This window comes from Pangasianodon hypophthalmus, chromosome 14 (assembly GCF_027358585.1).
Source record: "Pangasianodon hypophthalmus isolate fPanHyp1 chromosome 14, fPanHyp1.pri, whole genome shotgun sequence".
In the NCBI taxonomy this organism is placed as follows: Eukaryota; Metazoa; Chordata; class Actinopteri; order Siluriformes; family Pangasiidae; genus Pangasianodon; species Pangasianodon hypophthalmus.
In genome coordinates this window covers 540,001-564,273 of record NC_069723.1, presented here as the reverse complement: position 1 = coordinate 564,273, position 24,273 = coordinate 540,001, and the positions used below count along the sequence as shown (strand labels likewise).

Below are 24,273 nucleotides of genomic sequence, written 5' to 3'. Positions count from 1 at the left end.
GCATATGTACAGTCACCGGTGTGGACACGCGGAGACAACGCTGTCTCCTGTCACAGTGGGGCCACAGAGGGCCTGTCTGCTGTCACCATCATGAGGGATATAAAACGCCTTTAATGTCAGTCCTTTAACCAGTCGGTGAAAATTTCAACACCTTCAGCCGGTCATATCAAAGACGCTCTGGGGTTTCCTCGGCTCTGGCTTCTGACAGCCGCAGCTTGTTAAGCAATCAGGAGGTGATTTATCTGAATCTGATCAGACAGCATGCAGACTAGCTTTCTCTGGGTTCCAGGTTTTGTGAAGACGGTGGCAAATTTGGTGAAAATAAAAATATTACAAAAGCTGATATAAGCACAGAATATTTTGACTGATGAGAATAATGAATCAGTGCATGATGTGTAACTATACTCTCAAATACATGCTTTCATTTAAATAATAATAATTGATTTAGGGGCTTTGATTTGAAATGTGAGGCACTAAATCAGAGTTTATTTATTTGTTTATTATTTTTTAAAGTAGTTATTAGCCTGTTTGACTGGTCACTTAACTCTAAATGAAACTGTAGGTAATGGTATTACTTAATGTGTTTTGTTGGTGGAAGGTTCAGGAATAAAAGCTTTAATTAATAGATAAAAGATTAATGTACACTTTTAAATCATGTTCATAAATAAATCTGTACTGAAGGGACAAAGTAGAGAGTCTTCGACAGTTAAATTATTCGATTAAAAGTAGATGAATTAATTAATAAATAAAGATACACTAACACAAACACACACATATCCCAACTTTTCAGCCCAGTGTTGTGTATGTGCGTGGGTGTGAGTGTCTGAGTGAGTGTCTGTGTGTGTGTGTGTGTGTGTGTGAGTGTGTGTCTGTGTGAGTGAGTGTGTCTGTGTGTGAGTGTGTGTGTTTCTGAGTGTGAGTGTGTGTGAGTGTTTGTGTGTGTGTGTGTGTGTGTGTCTGTGTGTGTTTCTGTGCGTGAGTGTGTGTGTGTGTGTTTCTGTGCGTGAGTGTGTGTGTGTCTGTGTGTGTGTGAGTGTGTGTGTGTGTGTGTGTGTGTTTCTGTGCGTGAGTGTGTGTGTGTGTGTGTGTGAGTGTGTGTGTGTGTCTGTGTGTGTTTCTGTGCAACTTTTCAGCCCAGTGTTGTGTATGTGCGTGGGTGTGAGTGTCTGAGTGAGTGTCTGTGTCTGTGTGTGTGTGTGTGTGTGTGAGTGTGTGTCTGTGTGAGTGAGTGTGTGTGTTTCTGAGTGTGAGTGTGTGTGAGTGTTTGTGTGTGTGTGTCTGTGTGTGTTTCTGTGCGTGAGTGTGTGTGTGTGTTTCTGTGCGTGAGTGTGTGTGTGTCTGTGTGTGTGTGAGTGTGTGTGTGTGTGTTTCTGTGCGTGAGTGCGTGTGTGTCTGTGTGTGTGTGTGAGTGTGTGTGTGTGTCTGTGTGTGTTTCTGTGCGTGAGTGTGTGTGTGTGTCTGTGTGTGTTTCTGTGCGTGTGTGAGTGTGTGTGTGTGTGTGTGTGTGTGCGCGCTACGTCACGCACAGTCTGAAACGGCTGCATGTTGGGGATGAAGTGCACTATGTAGGCTGCAGGAAGGCTGCAGTCGCGAGCGCCGCAGGGGCTCAGTGCAGAGAGCGGAAGCTGATTGGGATGCAGCCGGGTGTGTTTGGGAATGGGAGGAGTGGAGGTGTGGCTGTGTGCAGCGCACGAGCTTAAAAATACGTGGTGTGAGAGGTGAGAAGTTTTGAGTGCAAAGAAAGAGAGAAAGAGAGAAAAAGAGAGAGAGAGCGCAGAAGTAAGTACACCCCTGCTTGGACGGAAGGAAGGAAGGAAGACAGGAACATGCCGTCGTACGCCTTTAATCAGTTTATCGACAGAGATGACATTTTGTGCAAGGTAAAAATGCTGTATCTGTGGCATGCAGCTTTGCCTTAAGTGTGTGTGTGTGTGTGTGTGTGTGTGTTTGGAGTGCAGCACGTGATTCATGTCATGCTACTTTGGTGTGATTATGAAAAGCAGATATGCATGCAAAAGTCAGAGCCTAGACAAGTGCACAAACTTTTAGCAGAAGTGTTGTGTGCTCTCAGTGGACATGAGCGCGTGAGCTCCCTGTGTGTGTGTGTGTGTGTGTGTGTGTGTGGGTTAATGTGTGTGTTAGTTAGTGAGTGTGTGTGAGTGTGAGTGGGTTAATGTGAGTGTGTTTAGTTAGTTATTGAGTGTGTGTGTGTGTGTGTGTGTGAGTGGGTTAATGTGAGTGTGTTAGTTAATGTGTGTTAGTTAGTGTGTGTGTGTGTGTGTGTGTGTGTGTGTGTGTGTGTGTGAATGGTGTGCTCTGCGGGCGGGGAAATGCATCTGGACCTCTCAGTCGTGCAGAGGGTGAAACTGGGTTTTAAACTCAGATGCATTCCTCTGCGTGGCTTTTTGCAGCTTGCATGTGAACTGTACAATCTGATCTGATTTGATTTTTTTAAAAGTTGTTAAAGTTACTAACTCTCAGTATTGGAGTTTGAATGTAAACAACTTCAGGTGCGAAGCGACTCAGTGTGAAATTGAGGGGAAAACAGACTTTTGCAGACTTTTCAAGCGGTTTGTGAAACTTTGGATCAGAAAACTGAGCTACAGCGTTGTTTAGAAAAATGGTTGCCTGTCTATTGAGCTGAGTTTGAGCTCGTGTGCGCATGCGCCAACTGCTCAAACCCACTTCCAAACTTACTATTAGTATTAAAGGATTTTTGCAACTCATGAAACACTCACATCCATTTTACCAGCCCACCAACATATTTTTTCTTTCTTTGCCTACAGCAACTTTTAAAATTAGACATGTGTGAGCTGCCAAAGACTTCTTCACCTCCTTCATCAGCTGTTGGCTATCAAAAGCCCGGATCAGTCACCTCTAACCACTGGGCACAAACCAAAGAAATCTCTCTGCCATCGCGGTGGAACAGGATGGGCTTCTGGTCGGAGCGTGCCGTCAGTATGGTGGAGGGTGACACGGGAGGTCTGGGCTGGGCATCTGACAAGCCCGGGTCCATGCTGAGCACTACATCTTTCACCAGCTCCACGTCCTCGCTGTCTTCCAGCACCACTTCTTCACGTTACAAGACTGAACTGTGTCGCACCTTCACAGAAAGAGGCACGTGCAAATACGGAAGCAAGTGCCAGTTCGCCCACGGACACGAGGAGCTACGCGGCATCAACCGCCACCCCAAGTACAAGACTGAACCGTGTCGCACGTTCCATTCAATCGGGTTCTGCCCGTACGGCATCCGCTGCCACTTTGTGCACAACAACGATGACGATGCCCACCTCCGCCCTCAACAGCCGTCTGTTCCCACAGCTACCCAGCGTCCTCCCCTCCTAAAACACAGCTTTAGCTTCGCTGGCTTTCCTTCCAACCCTCCACCTCTCGATCCTCCCTTTTCTCAGTCGTCCTTCCTCGGCATGCCGTCTGCCTCGCCACCTTCCTCGGGCACCATCTCTGACCTCCTGGCCATGGCATTCCCAGAGTTCCTACCCTCACACGACTCCGGCTGCTCCAGCGGCGAGCCGACTCCTACCGCCTCGCCCTCTCAGATGGCGCCTGGTGCACCTGACCGGAGTTTCAGCCTGTCACTGGGCCCGCGGAGTCTGTCGCTCACATCGCTCTCGGACCACGAGGGACGTTGCAGCAGCTCGGCCAGCAGTCTGAGTGGCTCTGACGTGTCTTCGGCTCACGACAGCGCTGCCAAGAGGCTGCCAATCTTCAGTCAGCTGTCTGTGCCTGATGGTTTCTGCAGTGAAGGCAGTTCAAGTTTCTTCCTTTAGAGCCAGAGTTCTCGTTCTCACACAGCTCCTGACCGTGATTAAAGATTTTACTATCTTTGCCAAATACTTGATGTTGTGAAGAAGAATTGTACATGCGCCATACAGAAAGAAGTGGAGGAATGGTGTTTTTTTTTTTTTAAACTCTTCTCCCTTTTATGTTAAAATTGATGACTTTGAAAAAGAGCGAAGTTGAATTGTGAGCTTGGACTGAAACACTGTATGTAATCAGTATTTAAATTGGTTACCGGTTAAAAGGATGATATTTAAAAAAAAAAAAGAAAAAAGCCAAAGAATTCATGACTCTTTAACCTTTTTTGTATGAATGTTCCATAGATTCAGTGTTTCTCTTTCTATACTGAGATTAATCTCTTGCTCATGTTGCCTGTGCAGAACTGTTTTGGACATGTTTCTTCTAGAAACTGCTGCGGTTAAAAAACTATGTTTTTGTGTGTTCTTTGAATACTGTTGGGCAGCAGAGGATTATTAAAGGGATGAGAGTTGTTCCTTCTCACTCAGTTTATTTTCAGACTAAAGTCAGTATTGTGATTCTGTAGGTTTTTTTAACCTGTTAGATCTGAAATTGTGATTAGGCCTATTTGTGTGTTTGTGTGACTCCTCCTCATTTTTCTTTTTTCTTTTTGGACATGGTTCTGATGGTTTTCAAGGCTTCCATGTTACATGTAGAGTTGATGAATCTCCAGCAGCTTGACTTTTTTTTTTTTTTATTTATTTTATTGTATTTATAGAAAATGTTTCATGTTTTGTGTTAAGTTTAATATATTTTTTCTCTCCAGTTTTGTACTGAAAATAAAACTTTTTACAAGTATTTTGAGCTTTTTGTCGAGTGATACATCAGAAAAAATGCAGAATACACCATATCGAACCGAACCTCATTTTATGTAAGTTTACAGATTAGTCTTATTGAACTGTAGAATTTCAGTATTTGTGGTATTGAGGATGTGGTTGGTGTGGCTTAGCTCGGAGACTGAACGACACCCTTCTGTGAAGTTGATGTGGATGCCTTTTGTTATTCTTAACGTGGTGTTGGGGGTTGTGGTGTTGGCCAATCTAATCTTGCATGGAAATGATGGAGCTTTTGTGTCAAAGTTTACTCTCCCTCCTACGTCTAACCGTTACGTGCTTGGTGATGCGTTGCCTTAACTCAGCAGAGTCATTTACGCAATTTCTTTTTCTTTTCTACATTAAGCTTGTTTCTTTACAAGTCTGGACAAAACACTTTTCTGTGGGCCACGAAATCATAATGGTGGAAAATGTTTCAATAGATCAGTTTAAAAAAGAAAAGTTAATGCTAAAGGCTTAAATGTTATTTGGAGGTGTTAAAGATTGACTGGAAAAGAAAATATGATGACCTGGCACTATTCTAACAATATCATTCCTGCTAAATAATTAACAATTCAGAAACAAAATGACACTATATAAATGAACACACTGGTGTAAATCTCATACAGACAACATAAGCTGCATTTTGTTACACAGCTCTTTGAATCATAAATGTGAACTGAATGTAATAGACATTTCCCACTGCATGTCTCCCAGTTCCTACAACTGCAGTGTTTCAGGGATTATACACCGCCCTCCTACCCCCAAATTTAATTAAATGATAAAGTAACATCTTTCTTCTCCTACAACACATGAGACATCTCAGACAGCAGAAATGGTGAGCTCAAATTGAATTCTCACAAAACAAGCAACTGACTCAGTTCATCATTGGCTTGTCAGGAGAAACAATCCCTTTGGTAAGGCTTGCCTTTTGAAAAAGGTGGGACAGCGAAAGGGTTAAACGGCTATACTGTTCCCTATTGTGCACGAGGAAGATTCTCCCACATTGCCTAGTGAGCCTGCACAAAGGCCGGCCGCATTCTCACACAGGACCCAGATCATGTGGAATCCCGAGCAGATGGCAGCATTCACCGAGACTTCAGGTCAAACATATGCTCTCCAGCCTTGCGGATACAATGGAATCTCTCAGAGTCGAGTGTGTGTGTGTGTGTGTGTGTGAGAGAGAGAGAGAGATGGGGTGGAGACATATTGGTACTGTAAAGCAAAAAGAGACACAGTATACAATAATTCCTGCGTAACGGATCAGTTCCTCACAGAGGAGATAAAAGGAGTCAAAACTGAACAACAAAGAAACAAGAAAGAAATGAGTCCCTGTGAGATAAGAAATGATCTACAAAAATATTTAGGTTAGTGCTCTCTGCTGTAGTGCGATGTTATGTAAAACACTACGAGTGTACATTTGACCTTTACATGCACAGCTTTTGAAGGAATTGATTATTGATTGATTTGGAATTGATTATTCAACCTCATACTCATACAACATACAATATACACAAGTATTTTTCTATCAGCCTGCTTTCTGTGGAGTATTATACAATAAAAATAAAAATTACTTATGAAAAAATAGCTGGACTAGCATCGCTGCCTCACAGCTCCGGGGTTCCCGGGTTCGATCCTGAGGCTTACTGTCTGTGTGGAGTTTCACACAGTGTCCTCGTGAGTTTCCTCCAGGTTCTCCGGTTTCCTCCCACTGTCCAAAAACATGCAGGTCAGTGGACTGGCTATGCTGAATTCCGCATAGGTGTGAATGAGTGTGTGCGTGGTCCCCTGCGATGTTCTGGCATCCCATCTGGGGTGAATTCTCCCGCCGTGCAGCCAGGGATAGGCTGTGGATTCACCCTGACCCTGACCAGGACAAAGCGCTTACTGGAGATGAATGAATGATTAATGACACGGCTGTTCTCAACAGTTGCTGTGACCTTTGTCGTGCATTTCTAATTTCCAGTGGGAGGTAGTAAGGTGTGTTTACCACCAGAGGACAGCAGAATCTTATTTGTAAAAGGAGAAAATCTGCGCAGCAAAATCAAGACAAAAGCAATTGGGTTGTGGATTCCTGTGCAATAGTATGAGTGATTAGGGGAAATCTTACATACCAGCCTTTATTTAAGAACAAATGAGTATCACTGATTTATTCATTATTCATCCATCTCCAGTAACCGCTTTATCCTGGTCAGGGTGGAGGTGGATTTACAGGAACACTGGGTGTGAACACTGGATGGGATGGCAGTCTGTCACAGCGCACAAGACACACACTCATTCACACCCAGTTAGAGTCACTAATTCATCTACTGACATGATTTGTGGAGGTGGGAGGAAACCGGAGAACCCTGAGGAAACCCACACAAGACACCAACAAAAACTCTCACACTCTTTAGCAAACTACATCCTCTAAAAGATTCCTCCAAGCTGCTAAACATGTTTTTACATATTTTTACATATAACATCTATAACTTGTCTAATAGATTCTATTCTATTCTATTTTATTTTTCTATTTTATTCATTATATTCTGCTTTTATTATATTCAGTTTTTATTATATTCGGTTTTATTATGTATCACAGTTACATGAGGCACTAAGTTAAAACATTTCACTGTATTACATGTATGTAATGTATGTGACAAATAAAGAACCTTGAACCTTGGACGTGAGAAACTCCACACACACCTGAGCTCAGGCTCAAACACTGGAGGTGTGAGACAGCAACGATACCCACGGCATCGCGGCTCTAAGTATTTATCATAAAAGGAAAAAAATAATAACTGTGAACGTCACCCCCTCTGTAAGTGTTCTCCTCTGCTGTTGTGCAATGTTCTCTCCGTTAGTCACTGGAAGCAGGGCTATCTACTGCTTCTTGCGAAATCTGAGAAATTATGCAATATGTAAAACTCTAAGTGTGTACATTTCACTTCAGTCACCTGATCTTTAAACAAACAAGTTTTTAAAGGAACTGATTAGACACTTCAACCACAAAGTCATAGTTAAAAGTACACCCATTGATTCATGTGATTGGCAACTTGAAATGCTTCACTTGAGGAGCTGTATTGAATCTTTACTAAAACTCCGCCCATGAGCAGCAATTCAGCAATTGTGGCCTAGCAAATGTTACTAGGCATGGGAACTTCTGAATTGCTTTCAGGACTGCACAACAGGCTGCCACGGTTTTGTGTGTGTGTGTGTGTGTGTGTGTGTGTGTGTGTGTGTGTGGTGCACAATCAGATGTCCAATATTCCAAAAGGTTAGAAGGTGAGATGAATATTTACTCATTTCTCATGTTTAAGACACAGGAACTGAGGTGTAGGAATTAACCCATATGGAAGGTCACACAGAACATAAATGTCTGATCTAAATTTGAAAGATAAATAAATTTGGTGAATCAGACTAACAAAGCCTCTACTGTAAACACACTGATTTTAATACTGTATATATTTAAAACATAGAATGAAATTAAATGACATTCATTTATTATTATTATTATTATTAAGAGCTAAACTGTAGCCTAACAGTAATCTCATAGCTATAACCCAAAATAAAAATAAATTTTCATCTATTAGAAACTTTACAGTCACAATATGATGCACCTCGGTGTGTACACACTACCACGTTTTATTAATCTGATGAGAAAACATGAAAATGCTGTGTGCATGATATGATCATATTTGATATATATTTATTTTGGGTTCTTGTGTCAAGTTTGAAAGTATTTCAAAACATTCATTTTCAGTAAATCCTGGTCAGGATTGTGGTGCATTCAGAGCCTATGCCAGGAACATGGGGTATGAGGAAGTAACACACCCTGGACGCCAGTCCATCAGAGGGCACCACACACACACACACACACACACACACACACACACACACACACACACACACATATTCACACCAAGGGACAAGTTACTGTAGCTAGTCCATCTACCAGCATGTTGTTTTGAGGTGTGGTTAAACCAGAAGAAACTCACTATACTGAAATATCATGAATTTTTAAACTTTAAATACTCTGTGTCTTTCTTCTTTATACACTGGAATATTTCCTCATGTGAAGTCCTTACAGAAAGCTTTATGATGTAGGAAATATGGGAGGGAAAACATTTAGCATGTGCATGAAAACATTCTACTAATAATGTAGCTTCTGATTTAAGAGCATTAATACTAGTAAGAAAACTATCACAGCATATAGTTGTCATTGGTGGAGATAGAGTGAAAATTTTGCATCAACCAACCAAAGTACTAGATAAACAAGTCTAACTTGCTAGATTAGCAGTACTAGCAGATTACCACTAATACTGTAGCTGGCATCAGCGCTGTCTGTGCCCACGTCAGTATGAAGCCTCACTGAAATGTTTGTTTGGCCAAGAGCTTCCTTTTTAGCCACAAGTGCCCAGTTTCACTTCCTTTCCCTTAATTTCCTCCCCTGTGTACGTACACACCAGCAGACCCCGAAAGAGGAAGTTATAACCTTTACAACACACAGCTACTTCTACATGCGAGCTCACATCAGCATCATCACTTTTATGTTTCTTAATTTGTCCTCTTGCAGGATTTCAGACTGGGTTTAATATTAATGGTAATAGATGAGAAAGTTTAATGGTTTATAAAAGCCATAATAGGTCACACTGAACCAGTGAAAGAGAGCTTTTAGTGAAGTTTACTGTCAAACTCAGGCTTCACATTGTTTTTGCAGGGTGTCTGAGGCACAGGAAAGGCCTCACGCATGTTCATGCATATATGTTGAAATGTGTTCCCGTACTTTATAAATACTGTGTGCTGGAAATCCCAGGAAATCTCAGATAATGGACAGAGAGATGTGTTCAAACCGAAATGACCTTCAGTTCAAGCTGGACTTCAGATTGACCTGACATTCAACACAGCTATGAGTTTACTTAAGTGACTGGCTGTTCTGCCATGGTTTTTTTTTTGTTTGTTTTTGTTTTTAATAGATTAATGTTTAATATGTAACTCCTTTCAGTGTTTTATGTAGTGTCAGAAACACTTTATTCATCAGCAACAAAAATAAGCTGATTTAACACAAATTCTATTATAATATGTAAATCGTATATTCCCAAAATAATTAAAGTGCCCTTAGTCAATATTGCCGATTAAGCACTTCTAAAGAATAATGCAGTGTTTGCCTGGAATTTGCTGTTAAGTTTGAGAAACTGCGCAATGCTTCCTCGATGACGTTTTGCTGTGAACTTTACGAGCTTTTCTCTTCCCTCCCCTTTGGGCCTAAAAATGAACAGAATGCACACAACGTAACAGAGAGTCGTTCCTTAAATCCCCCAGCAATAAAACCACAAACAATTAATATCCACTAAATTTCGAAACAGAGATGAGACAATTATTCAGATTACTGTTCCCAATCGTTAAACGTTTTTAGATTTTTTTTTAGATTTTTTTTTAGATCCTTGCTTAAAGGAAGTGGGTGTACAGATGGAGGGGACAGGAAGGTGGAGGCGGGCGGGGAGGGCGGAGGGGTTTGGTTTCAGATCCTGTTGGAGCTGAATGGCAACCTTTGTATTTCTCGCACAGCGCCTCCACTTCCCGCATATGTCTCAGCCCCGACGTATCCCCTCCCTAGAGGAAGGAAAGAGGGAGTGGCTGTATTTTCTGGCTCTTGCCTCTCTCGGTTCCTCTTCTGTCTGCATGTGCAGATTTGTCCAGAAGCCTGGGGCATTCTGAAAAGCACACGAAGGAATTGCACAATTGTGTTCCCCAAATGCAGAGTGGGGAAAACATGGTTTTCATAATGCACGCATATTGTCTTAATGTTAAAACCTGTTACCTTTTGGGCTTTTTGTGTACACGATCGTCTCCGCCTGTGTGTATAAAAGCGAGAGAGGGGTTTAGCGAGGGAGAGAGAGGACATTCTTTTCTACTCAGAAATGTAAACATAAGACATAGCTATGCAAAACTGCTTAGCTGACGGAGCAGACTAATGGTATTTGGACTTTAGATAAGTTCATCTTCAAACTTTTATGTCAGGATTCCAGAGAAATGTGGCACTAGTTAACCGTTCCAGGCTTTACTATTATTATTAAACCTCAAACACTCTTACTGTGAGCATGAATAATAAAATGCTCTACACTGTCAGGTCCATGATTGTGTCAAACACAAAACGTGTGAGGCACCAGTGGTTGTGTGATTATTAGTGGATTATAAAAGGATTAGTGAATTAATTCAGCAGGTTTGTATTGTACTGTAGCTCAGAGACATCCATGGCAACAAGAAAACATACAGCACAGATTTTCTCAAGGATTACCTTCGAGTTTAATTTCATGCTGCAACACGGTAGATAGAAATACTTGTTTTTTGTTTCTTTGGTAGTGATATCCACTGTAAGTACAAGTAAACCACAATATAAGCTCACTGTCATGAAACCAACGTAACAATAGAAGCAGTATATATGTTAATTATTAAACATGACCACTATCTAATTCCTGACTTTTTACTGACCCTATAACGCTTTCACAACACTGGAATCTTGAAAGACTCTGAAACCAGGGACGGCCCTTTTTTTTTTCCTTGGGGGAATTGCATAAGCATTCGAAATTGTGATGCAAGCAATATCTTGCTGCTTAGCAATGGTAGCGATGTGGAGGCTGTTTTGACTGCTTCTGTAAACACAAAGTCAGAAGTGCGACTTTACACCTGATGTCAGCATGGATTTGGCCTTCCTGACGTGGACCAGACCACAATCTCACAGACTCACTGACTCTTTTTTTGCCTTTTCTTGTGGAAAATGACAATGAATAACAGTCATATGTCTTGAACTGAGTGCGTTGTCTAGATATTACTCATATCAGTTCAAGCCCTGAAGGGGTTCGTCTTTGGAAGAAAAAAAATATATTCGCAATCTCTTTGCATTAGAATATCTGCATACACAATTAACTTGAGAACTATTGGCACCCTTCATGAAAAGGATCAAAATTATTGTACAGAATGAACGTACTGTACAGTATGATCTGATACTCCACTCAAACAACTGGAGAAACTTTTCTTTTAAACTTTCATTTAAAAAAATTCTCACTAGAATTAATATATGTGAAAAATACAAAAATATGAAGATAATATAAATGAAAATTGGGGCAAATAATTTACATCCTTTAAGTATTTAAGATTAAAAGGGGTCTCGTTTGATGCCACCACAATTCCCGCTAAATACCAGGATATTTTAGGCTAAAATCTTATTGCTTCTGTCTAAACTTATTGAATCAACAGAGAAATTACTGAAGGAACACAAAATCAATGTTGTGCGAAAGCCATTTCATTCTCCAGATTTATTTATACTGTATGTCTAGACTCATTGCATTATTTGTGTTATTTCATATGTTCATTTTTTCTCATTTTCTTTAAGGGTGTCAATAATTCTGGAGCTGACTCTATAACTTTCAACTAGTCAACACTAAACTGAGTTTCACACATTAGTGCATTGTGTGGGCAGCTGTATTTTGTATCTTTAAAAGGTGAGTGGAAACTATTTATGTATTTTTGACCACATGTTGATGTTGTGACAATACGAATGATGTTGGATTAAGAGCCTTGCTCAAGTCACAGGAGCAGTACACTTAAACCTAGAGTCAGTGGCAGGTTATCCTCCTCGTTCCATTCCAACGGATTAAACCAGAATCCCATCGGCTTCTGGGGGTGAAGGACTGAATCACCCAGTTCATGGAAAATGACTGTTGTGTAGTCAGCATTACATGTTATAATTGCGTCATGATTTGAATTCTACTGCGTATGCTTAAGTAGGAAGTAGCTACAGAAAAAGACTAAAAATAAATGTTCAAGTTCCTTCTGTGTGGCTGTGTTCACAGATTCTGTGTTCAGTCTGTTCATGAGCATTTTAAGTGAGCTTATACTTATTTGCTTTAAAAATAAGTATGCACTAAAATGAGTTAGCAGACATACTTTTCTCTTACGTTAGTCTCCTGTGTCATTTTTGAGGTAAATGCTAGAATGAAATGCTTCTGCTACACTGAGATGGAAACAAATGAGACAAGCAGGCTCACAGTGGTTACAGAAGTGGTTACAGCCATGCAACCACTGAACTCCATAATGGAACAGTGTATTTGGTTAGAATAAGAGTTGTTGTTGTTTACACTGTAGTGAGACCTCAGATGGAAATAGAGGTAAGAATATTTTAAGAAGTGAAAATATTTTAAGAAGTGATTGTTTCCCTTTATTTTCCAATGACCTCAAAGGTTCACTCACTCCTTTCAGAAGTTTTTTTAATAGACATATTTCTTTAAACCAATATTACTTCATTCTCATAACAGAGGTATTCTCACTATGATCTAAATTTCCTATGAAGACTTATATGTGTAAGGTTGTGCATTTGCCTTGTCATTTGTGTAGACAGTAAATGGTCCAAACAAAGAACAAAGCCTAAGTATAGTGCAGCTAGCTCCCCAAAATAATCTTAATTTCTAAAAGATTTATAATAATATAAGCATATTAATTTTTTGTGTAATATGTAATAGCATTTGGACAGGCAGCACCAAACAATAAGCTATTTTTGGAAAAATATGTAGAGTGTATTTATGTTTACACTACAAAATGAAAGTTAAACAGTTCCTTCCTGTCAGTTTCATGCTGTCCATCTATCTAATCTCTATGATGAGTTAGCCACAAGCAAGATTAGCAGCCACTTATGTTATGTTTTAGTAGTCCCAGAAGTTAAACAACTAAAAAGTCAGACTAAATCAAAACCAAGTCAAATGATGTTTTCCATTTTTCTTGAGTGTTCAAATCTATTGTGTAGTATGTCATTTTACACGGTATTGTCAATAGTTCAAATTCATCCTGTCTTCTTGTTTTAAAGGATGGCTTGTTTTGCACTCAAGACATGAAAAATTTGCTAACGTAGATTTCCAAAAATGCCTGGTACATCTGGGGAGGAGGTCCAAGTGGTCTACTCAAACCACACTTCTATTCGTACTTCCCTCTCAAAATTCACACACCTGTTCAAATATCCAACTTGACCACACAGGTCTTAAAAGAGGGATTGTTACTTGCTGTACACTGCTGTGTCTACACCAGTCAGAAATTATTTCAGACTCAACAAAAACATAATTATAATTATTTGTTTGAAGACTGGCCATTTGGCACTGTTCTGAAACCACGACCATCTCAAGTAGTATGCGGGGCCCAGCGAGGAATTTATTTATTTATTTATAATTGCGAGGACTGAACTAGGGGAATGTAGCTTGTATGTGGTGTGTGAATACTAATAAGCTATTAGACCAAACATAACCAATGCACAAACTACTGCATAGCAAAATAAGAATAAATAGTTGAACAATTAAGGACGTCAGTTGCCATAGCTGTTTACAAGGGTTTATTTCTGTAACGATGCAGAGTTCATGCCTCGAATGTCTCAGTGTCATAAGACTCCCTCTCTGTAACAGTCCCACAGTGTGAGAGAATAAATATGCTCCATTACTGAGCCTGTGTTTGCTTGCAGTGTGCTGATAGATAGAATCTGCACACCATGGAAGAGCTATCCCACCTAACTGCTGCACCAGATCTTCCACTCAGGTTTAGCAGCCAAAGCAGCATTAAACAGTGGGCACATAGGAAATTAAAACACACAGACAATAAATATGGCTGCCATCTCTATCACAGGCTTAAATAGTAAATAAAAATGTGTATCTGTGATTGATTTGGAAATATGAACAACTCTTGCAGAAATGTTGTAGAAATGTTTGAGTGTAGAATCTCAAATCGTAACTGCAAACCATTTTAATTAAAAACAGTGAAAAGCCCAGAGCATAAGAGTTTATAGGTGTATACATGACTAGCATATATTTCCCCCAATATTTAATAATATATAAGTTCAACACAATTAAACATCACAATGTACGGACAGGGGCTTGAGGTCCACTCTCACCAAAGACTGTCTGTGAAAGAGACCAAAAACAGTCTTAGCCTAGCTTCCTCTGCCATGACAAGACTAAACTCCATCTGGAATTGCAACAACATCAACTGGCCAATGAAAATCAGGCTCTTCAGGTTATTGGTGGTTTCCATTCTCTTGTACGGGTGCGAGATCTGGAAGCTCATGGCTGAGACTGAGAAGCAAGAACCACTCCTCACCATCATCGGGCGCCACACGCTAGCCTTATATGGTCACCTAACCCGTCACACCTCTCTGGACAAAGCCAAAGACTGGACTGCCGCCCTGCTACAAGCTGCTCAAGAGAACAGTGGAGAGCGTTGACTGCCGCTCGACTAGCCCGTCCACCTCAAGGTTCGCATTCCGTTGTGCTGACTGTGATGTGCATTGTGAGATGTTTTACTGCTCCCCGTGGGCATAAAGAGTAGTTTTTTTTTTAATTACTGTTGCATTCCTATCAGCTTAAATCAGCCTTCTCCTCAGACCGCTCTCATCATCAAGGCATCTCTGCTTGCATAACTGCCGCTCACTAGATGTTTTTTTTTTTTTGTGCATCATTCTGTGAAATATCTATAGACTCTTGTGTGTAAAAATCCCGGGCAATAAGCAGTCAAACCAGCCTCTGTGGCATCAACAACCATTTCATGGTCAAAATAACTGAGATCCCATTTTCCCCATTCTGATTTTATGCATTGCACTGCTGCCACATGATTGGCTAATTTAACAAATGCGTGAATGAGCAGAGGTACAGGTGTTCCTGTTAAAGAGTGAGTGTATGTGTGTACACTGTATATGTTTATGGAGCTTCTTTCACACTTATGAAGATATTACATGAAATGTACCACATGACAAGGACTAAATCAGCAAGTCCAGCAAATCCAACAGCACTTTACTTCACACCCTTTAGTGTAAGTAAAGAATACTTAGCCATTTTAGCTTAAAATAGGACAGAGAAATGAAGAGTTTTGTCTATCTTCCTCCACCCCAGTGGTGCCATCCTCCAATGAGACAAGTGTAGAAAGCCCAAAGTGTGAACAAGCACAGAAATAATGATGGCCATTTCTTCAGTATGGATTTACAAGTATCATGCAAAACAAGGAAGAATAACCAAAGTGTCTGCCGTGTGTTGATGTACTCTCCATATGAAGCCAAACAACTCAATAGACACTTTGAGACCATTCCATTTGGGCAAGCAGAAAGAAAATGTGACAAGCCGTATAGGCAGAACACGTAGTTTAGAAAAGCCATGACAGTTAACAAAAGGGCCTTGAGATCTTTCCTAGCTAGTGAGCGTGTGACCATCACACCCATGTGTGCATGTTGGAAATCCCACTTCAGATTTATTCCGCTTTTGCTGCTGTAACAGCCTTCACTCTTCTGGGAAGGGTTCCACTAGATGTTGGAGCGTGGCTGTGGGGATTTGTGTTCATTCAGCTACAAGAGCATTAGTGAGGTCAGGCGCTGATGTTGGGATGTCGAGGAGGTCTGGGGTTCAGTCAGTGTTCCAGTTCATCCCAAAGGTGTTCAGTGGGGTTGAGGTCAGGGCTCTGTGCAGGACACTCGAGTTCTTCCACTCCAACCTTCACACACCATGTCTTCATGGAGCTGGCTTTGTGCACAGGGGCATTGTCATGCTGGAACAGGTTTGAGTCTCTTAGTTCCAGTGAAGGGAAACTGTAAAGCCACAGCACACAGAGACGTTCTGTACAATTGTGTGCTTCAGACTTTGTGGCAACAGACCCATATATGGGTGTGATGGTCAGGTGTCCAAATGACGTATTAAAATGACGTGTAGGGAGGCTGAAGTTCAAAAGGTGAAGACAGAAATATTATCAAGTAGTGCAGTGAAATGGAGAAACGATTCTATTGCTTTCATTCAAGACTGCACCCTCAGTGATCACCGTCAGCAATCCCCAGCCTATTGTGTATTCCCTGCAACTTCCTGGGAATTAGACAGCACAAGCAATGTTTGATGTTTTGCGTAACTACCTGGAAAGCAGACAAATTCCACGGGACTGCATGGCTCGATTTTGTACTTCTATGGCAAGTTTCGGTGATACTTCGTGAGCAGCTAGCATCAATAGAACTGAACATTGCTCTTGCTGACATGCTAGATCAGGTTGCCATCAGCCATATAACCTGTATCTACTACGCACATGCTCATCTGCAAAACTGTGGAGTGACACGGACTCCAAGCATGGCGATTTGCACTTTCCCATGGCTTTCAAGAAGCAGTGGGAGGAAATGATTTTTTTGAACCCAAGAGAGGAATTCCTGTCATTTGCCATGGATGTGAAGAAAACAAAAACATTCTGCAGTTCAGTGACTGCATCATCAGATTTGATCAGTATCTGCATGATAATATGCATTGTGCTGCAGTCACGTTATTATCTGATGCATAGTCAGCGCAGGCCCACCCCAAAGGACAGAACCCTGAGTGATGACCCCTTTCACCTGCCCATTCAGCCCTGCCTGAAATAAGGAATATACTAATGAATACTAATACTAACACTAATGAATAGGATTTTAGTAGACAGTGATAGTGAGAGAAGTCTAGCTTCAGTAGAGGAAGTTCTGGTTGCCTTTGGCAGGGACAGTGAGCCACCAACTCTGCATTAGGACCATCACACCAGGACAAATGGGTGACAGCTTATTGGAGGAGTCTAAAGCTGCGGCTCCCCATGGGAGCACCACTCCACTCAGTGGAGTTAGAGGAAGATTAGGAAGAAGTTATATGAGACCCTATTTTATAACACATGAAACCAGCCAGGCCTTTAGGGCCAACAGGAGCTATAGTTAGCTATATACTGGGAGCCAGAGTGCCTGATATTTTAAGTAATCCTAGGGTATTAGGCAAGCTCAGGTTTTCTAAAATAGTCATCTGTGTATGTGCTAATAATGAACACCTTATCAGTGAGAGCTAACTATTGGTAATATTGCAGAGGTTTGTAAATTAGCAAAGGCGACGTACTCAACATCCCAGTGCATTGTGGGTACAGTGTAGCTTGCAGCAGGTTATTGTCATTGAAGAGCTGGATGTGCCAGTGGTGCTTACGAAACAATGTGGGCTTCATAGAGAATTGGGCTACCTTTGAGGGCAAGTCTGGTCTTTTAGGGCAGGATGGTGTCCATTGCACTTGGGTATTTCTGTTATTCCAACAGACAGCTAGAAATAAGCTTTCCAATTATGTAGTAACTTTTGATGGCCTTTCAGTTGCATCATGTGCAGCAGTTAAAGACTTTGGGATAATTATTGTGTCATGGTTATGCCGAAATCGGCGCTGAACTACATCACCCATCAGCCCTAGCATGTCACATGACCCTGTCACATGGCTTACCAAGCACTCACACCTGTTTCGTGTTACCTATAATCTGCACCCCTATTTAAGGTCTAGCTTCTGTTCTTGTCATCTTCATGCTTTGTCATATATTCCCCAGCTCTGGTTATTGTTTGTATGGTCTCTGGGCTAGTTCTAATTCCTGTTTTCATGGTTTTGATTTCATGCTGCATGTTTCTTAGATAAAGTCTGCAATTGCATCCCCTCCTCCTGCATTGCATGACATATTGATGCTAGTCTTTTGTTTGAGGCTCATTACTAGGACTAGTCTTTCCATTTCAGAAACATGTCTCATTATAGGATACAGAAAAAAGTTCATGTCTATGTTAGAGCAGAAAAACTAGCTCATGCCTTTGTCACCTCTACTATTCTTACCTCTTGCTCTCCAGATATTCCAATAGGTGTATAAACAAGCTTCAGCTAGTCCAGAATTCAGCAACTAGCCTCCTTAGAACAACCAGACATGACATTCTGACCATATTACCTGTATTTTATCATCACAACATTTACTGAAAAAACAATTCTGCTTATAAATTACTACTAACGACTGATAAAGTACTGCTCAGCTTAGCTTCCACAGGATTTATGAAATTAGTGCTCAAAATGGGAACTACAGCAAGCACTAATAGAGGCCCAGGGACAGGGCCACGGGGACGAGCAGCAGACAGGACAGTTAATCCAGTTCAATTTTATTTATATAGAGGTTTCACCAGTGGACATTGTCACAAAGCGGCTTCACAGAAATCTGATTATAGAATATGACAGGATTTACAGGGCTGCTAGTTTAAAAATACTCTTTGTCTTCCAAGATCTTGTTTTATAGCAAATAATTGATATTAAATTGTACGTACAGATGGCATGTCTGTGATGTACAGAATGTATTGTGAGATATATTAGAAAGATTTTGAGAGGAAAGGGGGATTATGGAATGGTTAATGATATTATCTCTTCTGTGTGTGCCTCGTACCCTGGCAATGAGAAGCACTGTATAGAACACAGGTAGCTAGTAGTCTATAGCGCAAGTCAAAAGCCTGTTGAGTTAATTTCGTTTATGTCTTTATTAATGTTGTCCTGCCCCAGTGGTCACAAACCGCTGCTGTCTATCAGCAATCACTACTGTTGAATGCATCCTTTGTGAATACATTATCATAATCACATAAGGGTTAGTGAGTGAGTGGCACCAGGCAGTACCACCATGGCTTTAGTCTAAAACTGTACACTTTTCAAACATGGTTCTACAATATGGTTCTACAATATGGTTCTACCCAACATTGTTCACACTGCATATTTCAAGGAACAAGTCGCACCTCTTCTCGGAGCACCTGAATATACCGAGTGTGTGTCTAGCCAGGCATGAGCTATTTCATTTTTAACATTAAATACTGTACTGTTGTTATTAGTGTGTATAATTAGGTATTATTTGTTTCACTGTAACAAACATATAAGTTTCACTGACTACATAATGATCAATGTACAGTATGTAGCTTCTATCTGCACTAGCAATTAATCATGAACTATTGTGTTTTGTTGTTGATCCTTCTGTTCTTACTTGCTTGCACTTACTTCTGCAGCACTTGTATCATTGTAAGCTTCTGAAACAACTGTACAATGCTTCATTTAAACGTCCCTTAGGGGTCAGTTGTACCATCTCAATTCATTATGTCTTTGAGAGATATGAGTATGTTTTGGCAAATTATTTCATCATGCGGTAAAGAATGTGTTTGTAATTGTACAGTGTTTGCACCAGATGAATCACTTTCTTTATGCAAGGGTACACGTTTTTGTCTTCCTTATGCCATGGGGTTTTCCAGGAAGAAAGCCATTTTGCAAGGAAGTGGAATCTCTTCTGTGTTTTGTTAAATATCCTGAATGCTTGTATTAGTAGCATTGTTACTGACTCCATGCGATCAGCCATCTTGAAGGGTGATATGCTATTGAACCAGCTCAGCATTGTCAACAATCACACTACCTGATAGTCAACAAGACAGAGATCAGAACGAGTCTATATTGACAAAATGAGCACGCACTTCAAATTGTTCTTGAAGAATATTACCTTCATACCTCATTAACTCAATAATAATTCACTCAATAATTCAAGAAATCAAGAAAATCACACAAGTAAGAGTAAATAAGTCAGCTGGTGAAAAACTGTTTGAGGAATTACTTTACAAATTACTATTTCATTTGTCTACAGTTGACACAACTAATGTGAAAATGGTCTATTTTGATTCTGTTCTCATGTTAAGTAAGCAAGTGAGCTATGCTGAAGTGAACACCACCTCGATTATCAACAGAACATTAAGAGAAGTAACTTAGCTAGCTAGCTAACTTAGCCAAATACTGTTGCAGGTTCAATAGCTTGCTACATTTGTTAGCTAGCTAGTTCATGTTATTTTAAACATTTTTCCAGGTACATAGTTAGCTATCTAGCAATGATGCCATTTAATATTAACCTGAGTGTCACCTACAGGCTGTAGCAGCAACAGGCAATCGCTACTGAACACTGAAGTGACATCTTAAGCATCTTAATACAGAGCTTTCATGCTGTAAAACATCTAAAGATCTAGCTAGCTAGTCTAGCTCACTCCGTTAGCTAATGGCTCACCTGTGTATGTTTCCACAGGTTGGATGTTAAGCTGTGAACGCTGAAATCTCCACAGGTTCTGGCTCGCATAATTATATACAGATAATTATCTGTGAAGCATTTAAAACTGAAGAAACCTGATCCATTGGCCCTGGAATGTTCATCTGTCTTCACCGTCTCACACACTGGTGCTGACTAAACATCGAAATTCAGTTATTTTAAATTTGCACATAATTAATGGGCTTACAGTGTTCCAGGGTTAAATGCACTTTTATTTTTACTAAAGGTGATATTTTTACACACTATAATTGAATTATACTTAAAAATGCACCATTACAGTGAACCATGATTTAGAGTACTGTAATGAGAGTACATGTAGTTTCTTTCCACCTGGTTACAATCAATCCCTATTACAACTGACCCCGCTCTCCCCTATTGTTAATTAAATGCATTTACTGCATATGCGCTTGTATAGTGTTAGCATGCTAGCCTGCTCTGTCTGCTGTGTGTGTTCAGAATAGAGACCACAGCAAGTGGCTATGCAGATAAGTATTCATTCAGCTACAAGAGCATTAGTGAGGTCAGGCGCTGATGTTGGGATGTCGAGGAGGTCTGGGGTTCAGTCGGTGTTCCAGTTCATCCCAAAGGTGTTCAGTGGGGTTGAGGTCAGGGCTCTGTGCAGGACACTCGAGTTCTTCCACTCCAACCTTCACACACCATGTCTTCATGGAGCTCGCTCTGTGCACAGGGGCATTGTCATGCTGGAACAGGTTTGAGTCTCTTAGTTCCAGTGAAGGGAAACTGTAAAGCTACAGCACACAGAGACGTTCTATACAACTGTGTGCTTCTGACTTTGTGGAAACAGTTTGGAGAAGAACCACATATGGCTGTTTTGGCATGTTTATATATCATATAAATATATAAATGTGTAACTTTACAGAAATTGACCTAATACCACCCTTGGATAGACATAATCAATTTCCTTTAAAGGAAAAGAAAAAATATACATCGCTACACTGTTTAATGTAATTATAATGTATAAAGAGAACAGCATGTGCGAAAGAAAAAGGAACAAGCAATGTCCATTTCTCTCAGTGCAGGGCAGCAGAAGGAACTGCAAAGAAAAAATGGGAAATAGTTGGCTTCTGACGTCAAATGCATAGCAGTGGAAGTAATTTCCTTTTATAGCCACGCTCACTCTGTGGTGCATTTTTTTCCTCCAGTGGGACTCGTCGTAGCAGGCTGGGATAGAGAGGGCCTCCCTGATCATGACGCAAACACTGTGAGAGAGGTAGCCTAGCAGAGTGGAAGAGGGAAAAATCCCCCACTAAACCCTCATACTTTTACTTTTATTCTGAAAAGTAAAAGTTATAAATATATCCCGAGTGTATAGGAGAGTAAAGATTTTATCTACGGCCTTGCTTTTGACTGGAAAAAGAACAGAATTTTAAAATGCAGTTACATAATGATCTCGGGGAAAATTCATGAATCAAGGCCTTTCAATAAACAACAAATTATTCACAGAATCTTCTCAATCTGGGTGTTTGAGTACGCATCTGCTATGGACTGGGATATAGTGAAAATCATGTGACTATCAAGCAACTATCCCTAAAATAGTTCAAATTTTACAGGAAGCTTAAATGGGATTGTAACCTTTTGGATGGAAACCGCTCCTCTTACCCACACTGAGAATACTTCACAACACATGCAATGGATTTGGCAGCGCTGGACTCTTATTTAAGCCATCTCCCCCTATTTTTCTCATACTTTTGACCGCATCGTCCTCCACATTCTCTGCGGTTGTGTTGTTCTTGGCAGTCGAGCACTTTGACAGGCCTTAACAGCACCTTGCGCAGGCAGAACAGAAAGCAGACGTGTTTCCATGACGCTCTGCTCTTTGCGCAATTCTCCTTTATGCCATTTAAGCATGAGACCTACTTCCACTTTTTCATGCTCCACTTCAGTGGAAAAAAGGAAAAGCATTTAAAGGAGCATAATTTTAACTATAACAGAATATACTGACCAACTGGACCAGTACGGTTTGTTTTATACCTTTGTATTTAATCAAGCATTTAACTTGCTGAGAAGCAAAATATTTCTTATAGTGGACCAAATAAATGTTCTCATAGTTTCCTATTTCTTCCTCTTTCAGCACTGCTGTTCATTACAGTATTACAGCACACCAGTTATATATCAATCACTGTACTTGTTTGCTTTATAGTGTATGTAGATAAAGGTTTATGAACAGACAAGTGGGGTCAAAGTGCAACACAAGAGGCTCTAGACAGTTAAACATTAATAAAAATTATTGGGGAAGAGAAGACTGACCACTGAAGCTGAACTTATCTCAGCGTGTATTCGAGAAAAAAAACAAAAAACAGCTGTGTCATGTGGTTTAGTCATCAGGTATCATGTGATATGGATGAAATGGTCAATGTTATTACAATACATTTAATCATTGTAAAAACTAATAAAGAATCCTATACATATTTCTATACATTGATTATTTTATATATAATCTAATATAAACTTGTTTGATGGAAGTGAAATGATCACTGTGTGTGTAAAACAAATGTTCTCTCTCTCATATCTGTCACAGCTTAGTTCAGTTTGAGATTAGAGCTTAAACTTAAACTCCTGTCCGAGTAGATCACCGTAATTCATGGTAGTTATTGAATACTATACTTTAAGATGGGGCACTGATGGGAACAACAATATTTTCCTTTCGTTTGAGGATACATGAAATGTAAATGATTCAGACACTTTAAAGACTTAACTACACTTAGCAAGCATGTTATCTTCTCTCAGAGTTCTGGATTAAGCTGAACTGCAATAAAGCAAACTGCATTTAATCAAACCTGGTGTTTCAAATGCTCTATACTGAATGGCAATGGATCTCCAGTCTACGATGTTAACATACACAGCAGTATACAGGGGCAAAATTCAGTGAGCTCTATGGTCTGCTCACTGTTATTATGTCTTTGAGACACAGCTTTAAGGAACCATAAAACAGCTGTGTGTGTTTACCCTGTCAGGCACAATAAGAGCCCTTGTCCGCTGGAGCAGAATACATCCAGTGGCTACTTATTTGCTTTAACTGGACTGCCTCTGTTGTTATGGTAACACATCCGGTGTGCCTGTTGACATACAAGAAGAAGAACTAAATGGGCTAAGTGTATTTAACTCTTTAGTGGCATCACAAGGACAAAACCTAAAGTGAAGTTTTAATACCTTTTTTGGGAAAAAAGTTTTGATCAGACTGATCAGATCTTTTTTTTTATTTTTGGCTCATTTACAACATAACGTGATTTGAAGCTGCACACAAATACTATTTTTGCGATTTATTTTTAATATGTTGCTGTTTCATTAGTTCACTCAAAGGGCGTTTTCACGCTGGCACTCGGTCCATGGAACCGATCTCTGACCCACTGCAGGAGAACTCGGACACACACAGCACCATGTGTGAAAGCAATCGTCTCCTGGGGCCAGGCAATGAGTAAAGTGATTGGCTGAACTTCTTACATTACTTTCTGGTCCAAGAGTGTAAAAAAAAAAAGAAAAGAAGGGAAGTTATGAAGCAATGTTGAAATGGCATAAAGTATATGCAACAGGTGTCACAGGAAAGGGTGATGCTAGACATGTGGGCTGCTCTAAGGAAAGCTTATATTAGGGGCCTTCCACCCCACCCTACTCCGCCAGGCTCTGTCTTCAACGTAAACACAAAAGTAGTAAATAAAGTAGTTAATAGAACACATTAGTTATTTCACTGAAATATTTTTATATATAATTTTAATAATCATGGCACAACAG

General features: G+C 40.4%; 1 protein-coding gene and 1 long non-coding RNA gene across 3 annotated transcripts; both read left to right on the top strand.

The window, feature by feature from the left end:
- The first annotated feature begins 1,548 nt into the window (after window positions 1–1,548).
- Window positions 1,549–4,104, top strand: zgc:114130 (uncharacterized protein LOC570332 homolog). 2 transcript variants are annotated; one of them, XM_026943510.3, is made up of 2 exons: window positions 1,549–1,880; window positions 2,787–4,104. In XM_026943510.3, the coding sequence occupies exons 1-2, from the start codon at window positions 1,827–1,829 to the stop codon at window positions 3,786–3,788; spliced, it is 1,056 nt and encodes a 351-aa protein (XP_026799311.3). In that variant the 5' UTR covers window positions 1,549–1,826; the 3' UTR covers window positions 3,789–4,104. The 2 variants fall into 2 exon arrangements, with proteins under 2 accessions (XP_026799311.3, XP_034166367.2); XM_034310476.2 differs by lacking the exon at window positions 1,549–1,880 and adding an exon at window positions 1,916–2,084.
- A 3,685-nt stretch (window positions 4,105–7,789) lies between these two features.
- Window positions 7,790–24,162, top strand: LOC128320164 (uncharacterized). Its single transcript, XR_008303626.1, has 3 exons — window positions 7,790–7,892; window positions 12,001–12,109; window positions 20,503–24,162. It is a non-coding gene; the product is annotated as an uncharacterized LOC128320164 (long non-coding RNA).
- Window positions 24,163–24,273: the final 111 nt, after the last annotated feature.

Excerpts from the sequence above, each read along its gene's own strand:
- zgc:114130 (XM_034310476.2), top strand. The coding sequence starts at position 1,974 with ATGCTACTTTGGTGTGATTATGAAAAGCAGATATGCATGCAAAAGTCA. Across the intron at positions 2,085-2,786 it reads CTCTCAGTGGACATGAGCGC|CAACTTTTAAAATTAGACAT; the intron begins GTGAGCTCCCTG and ends CTTTGCCTACAG.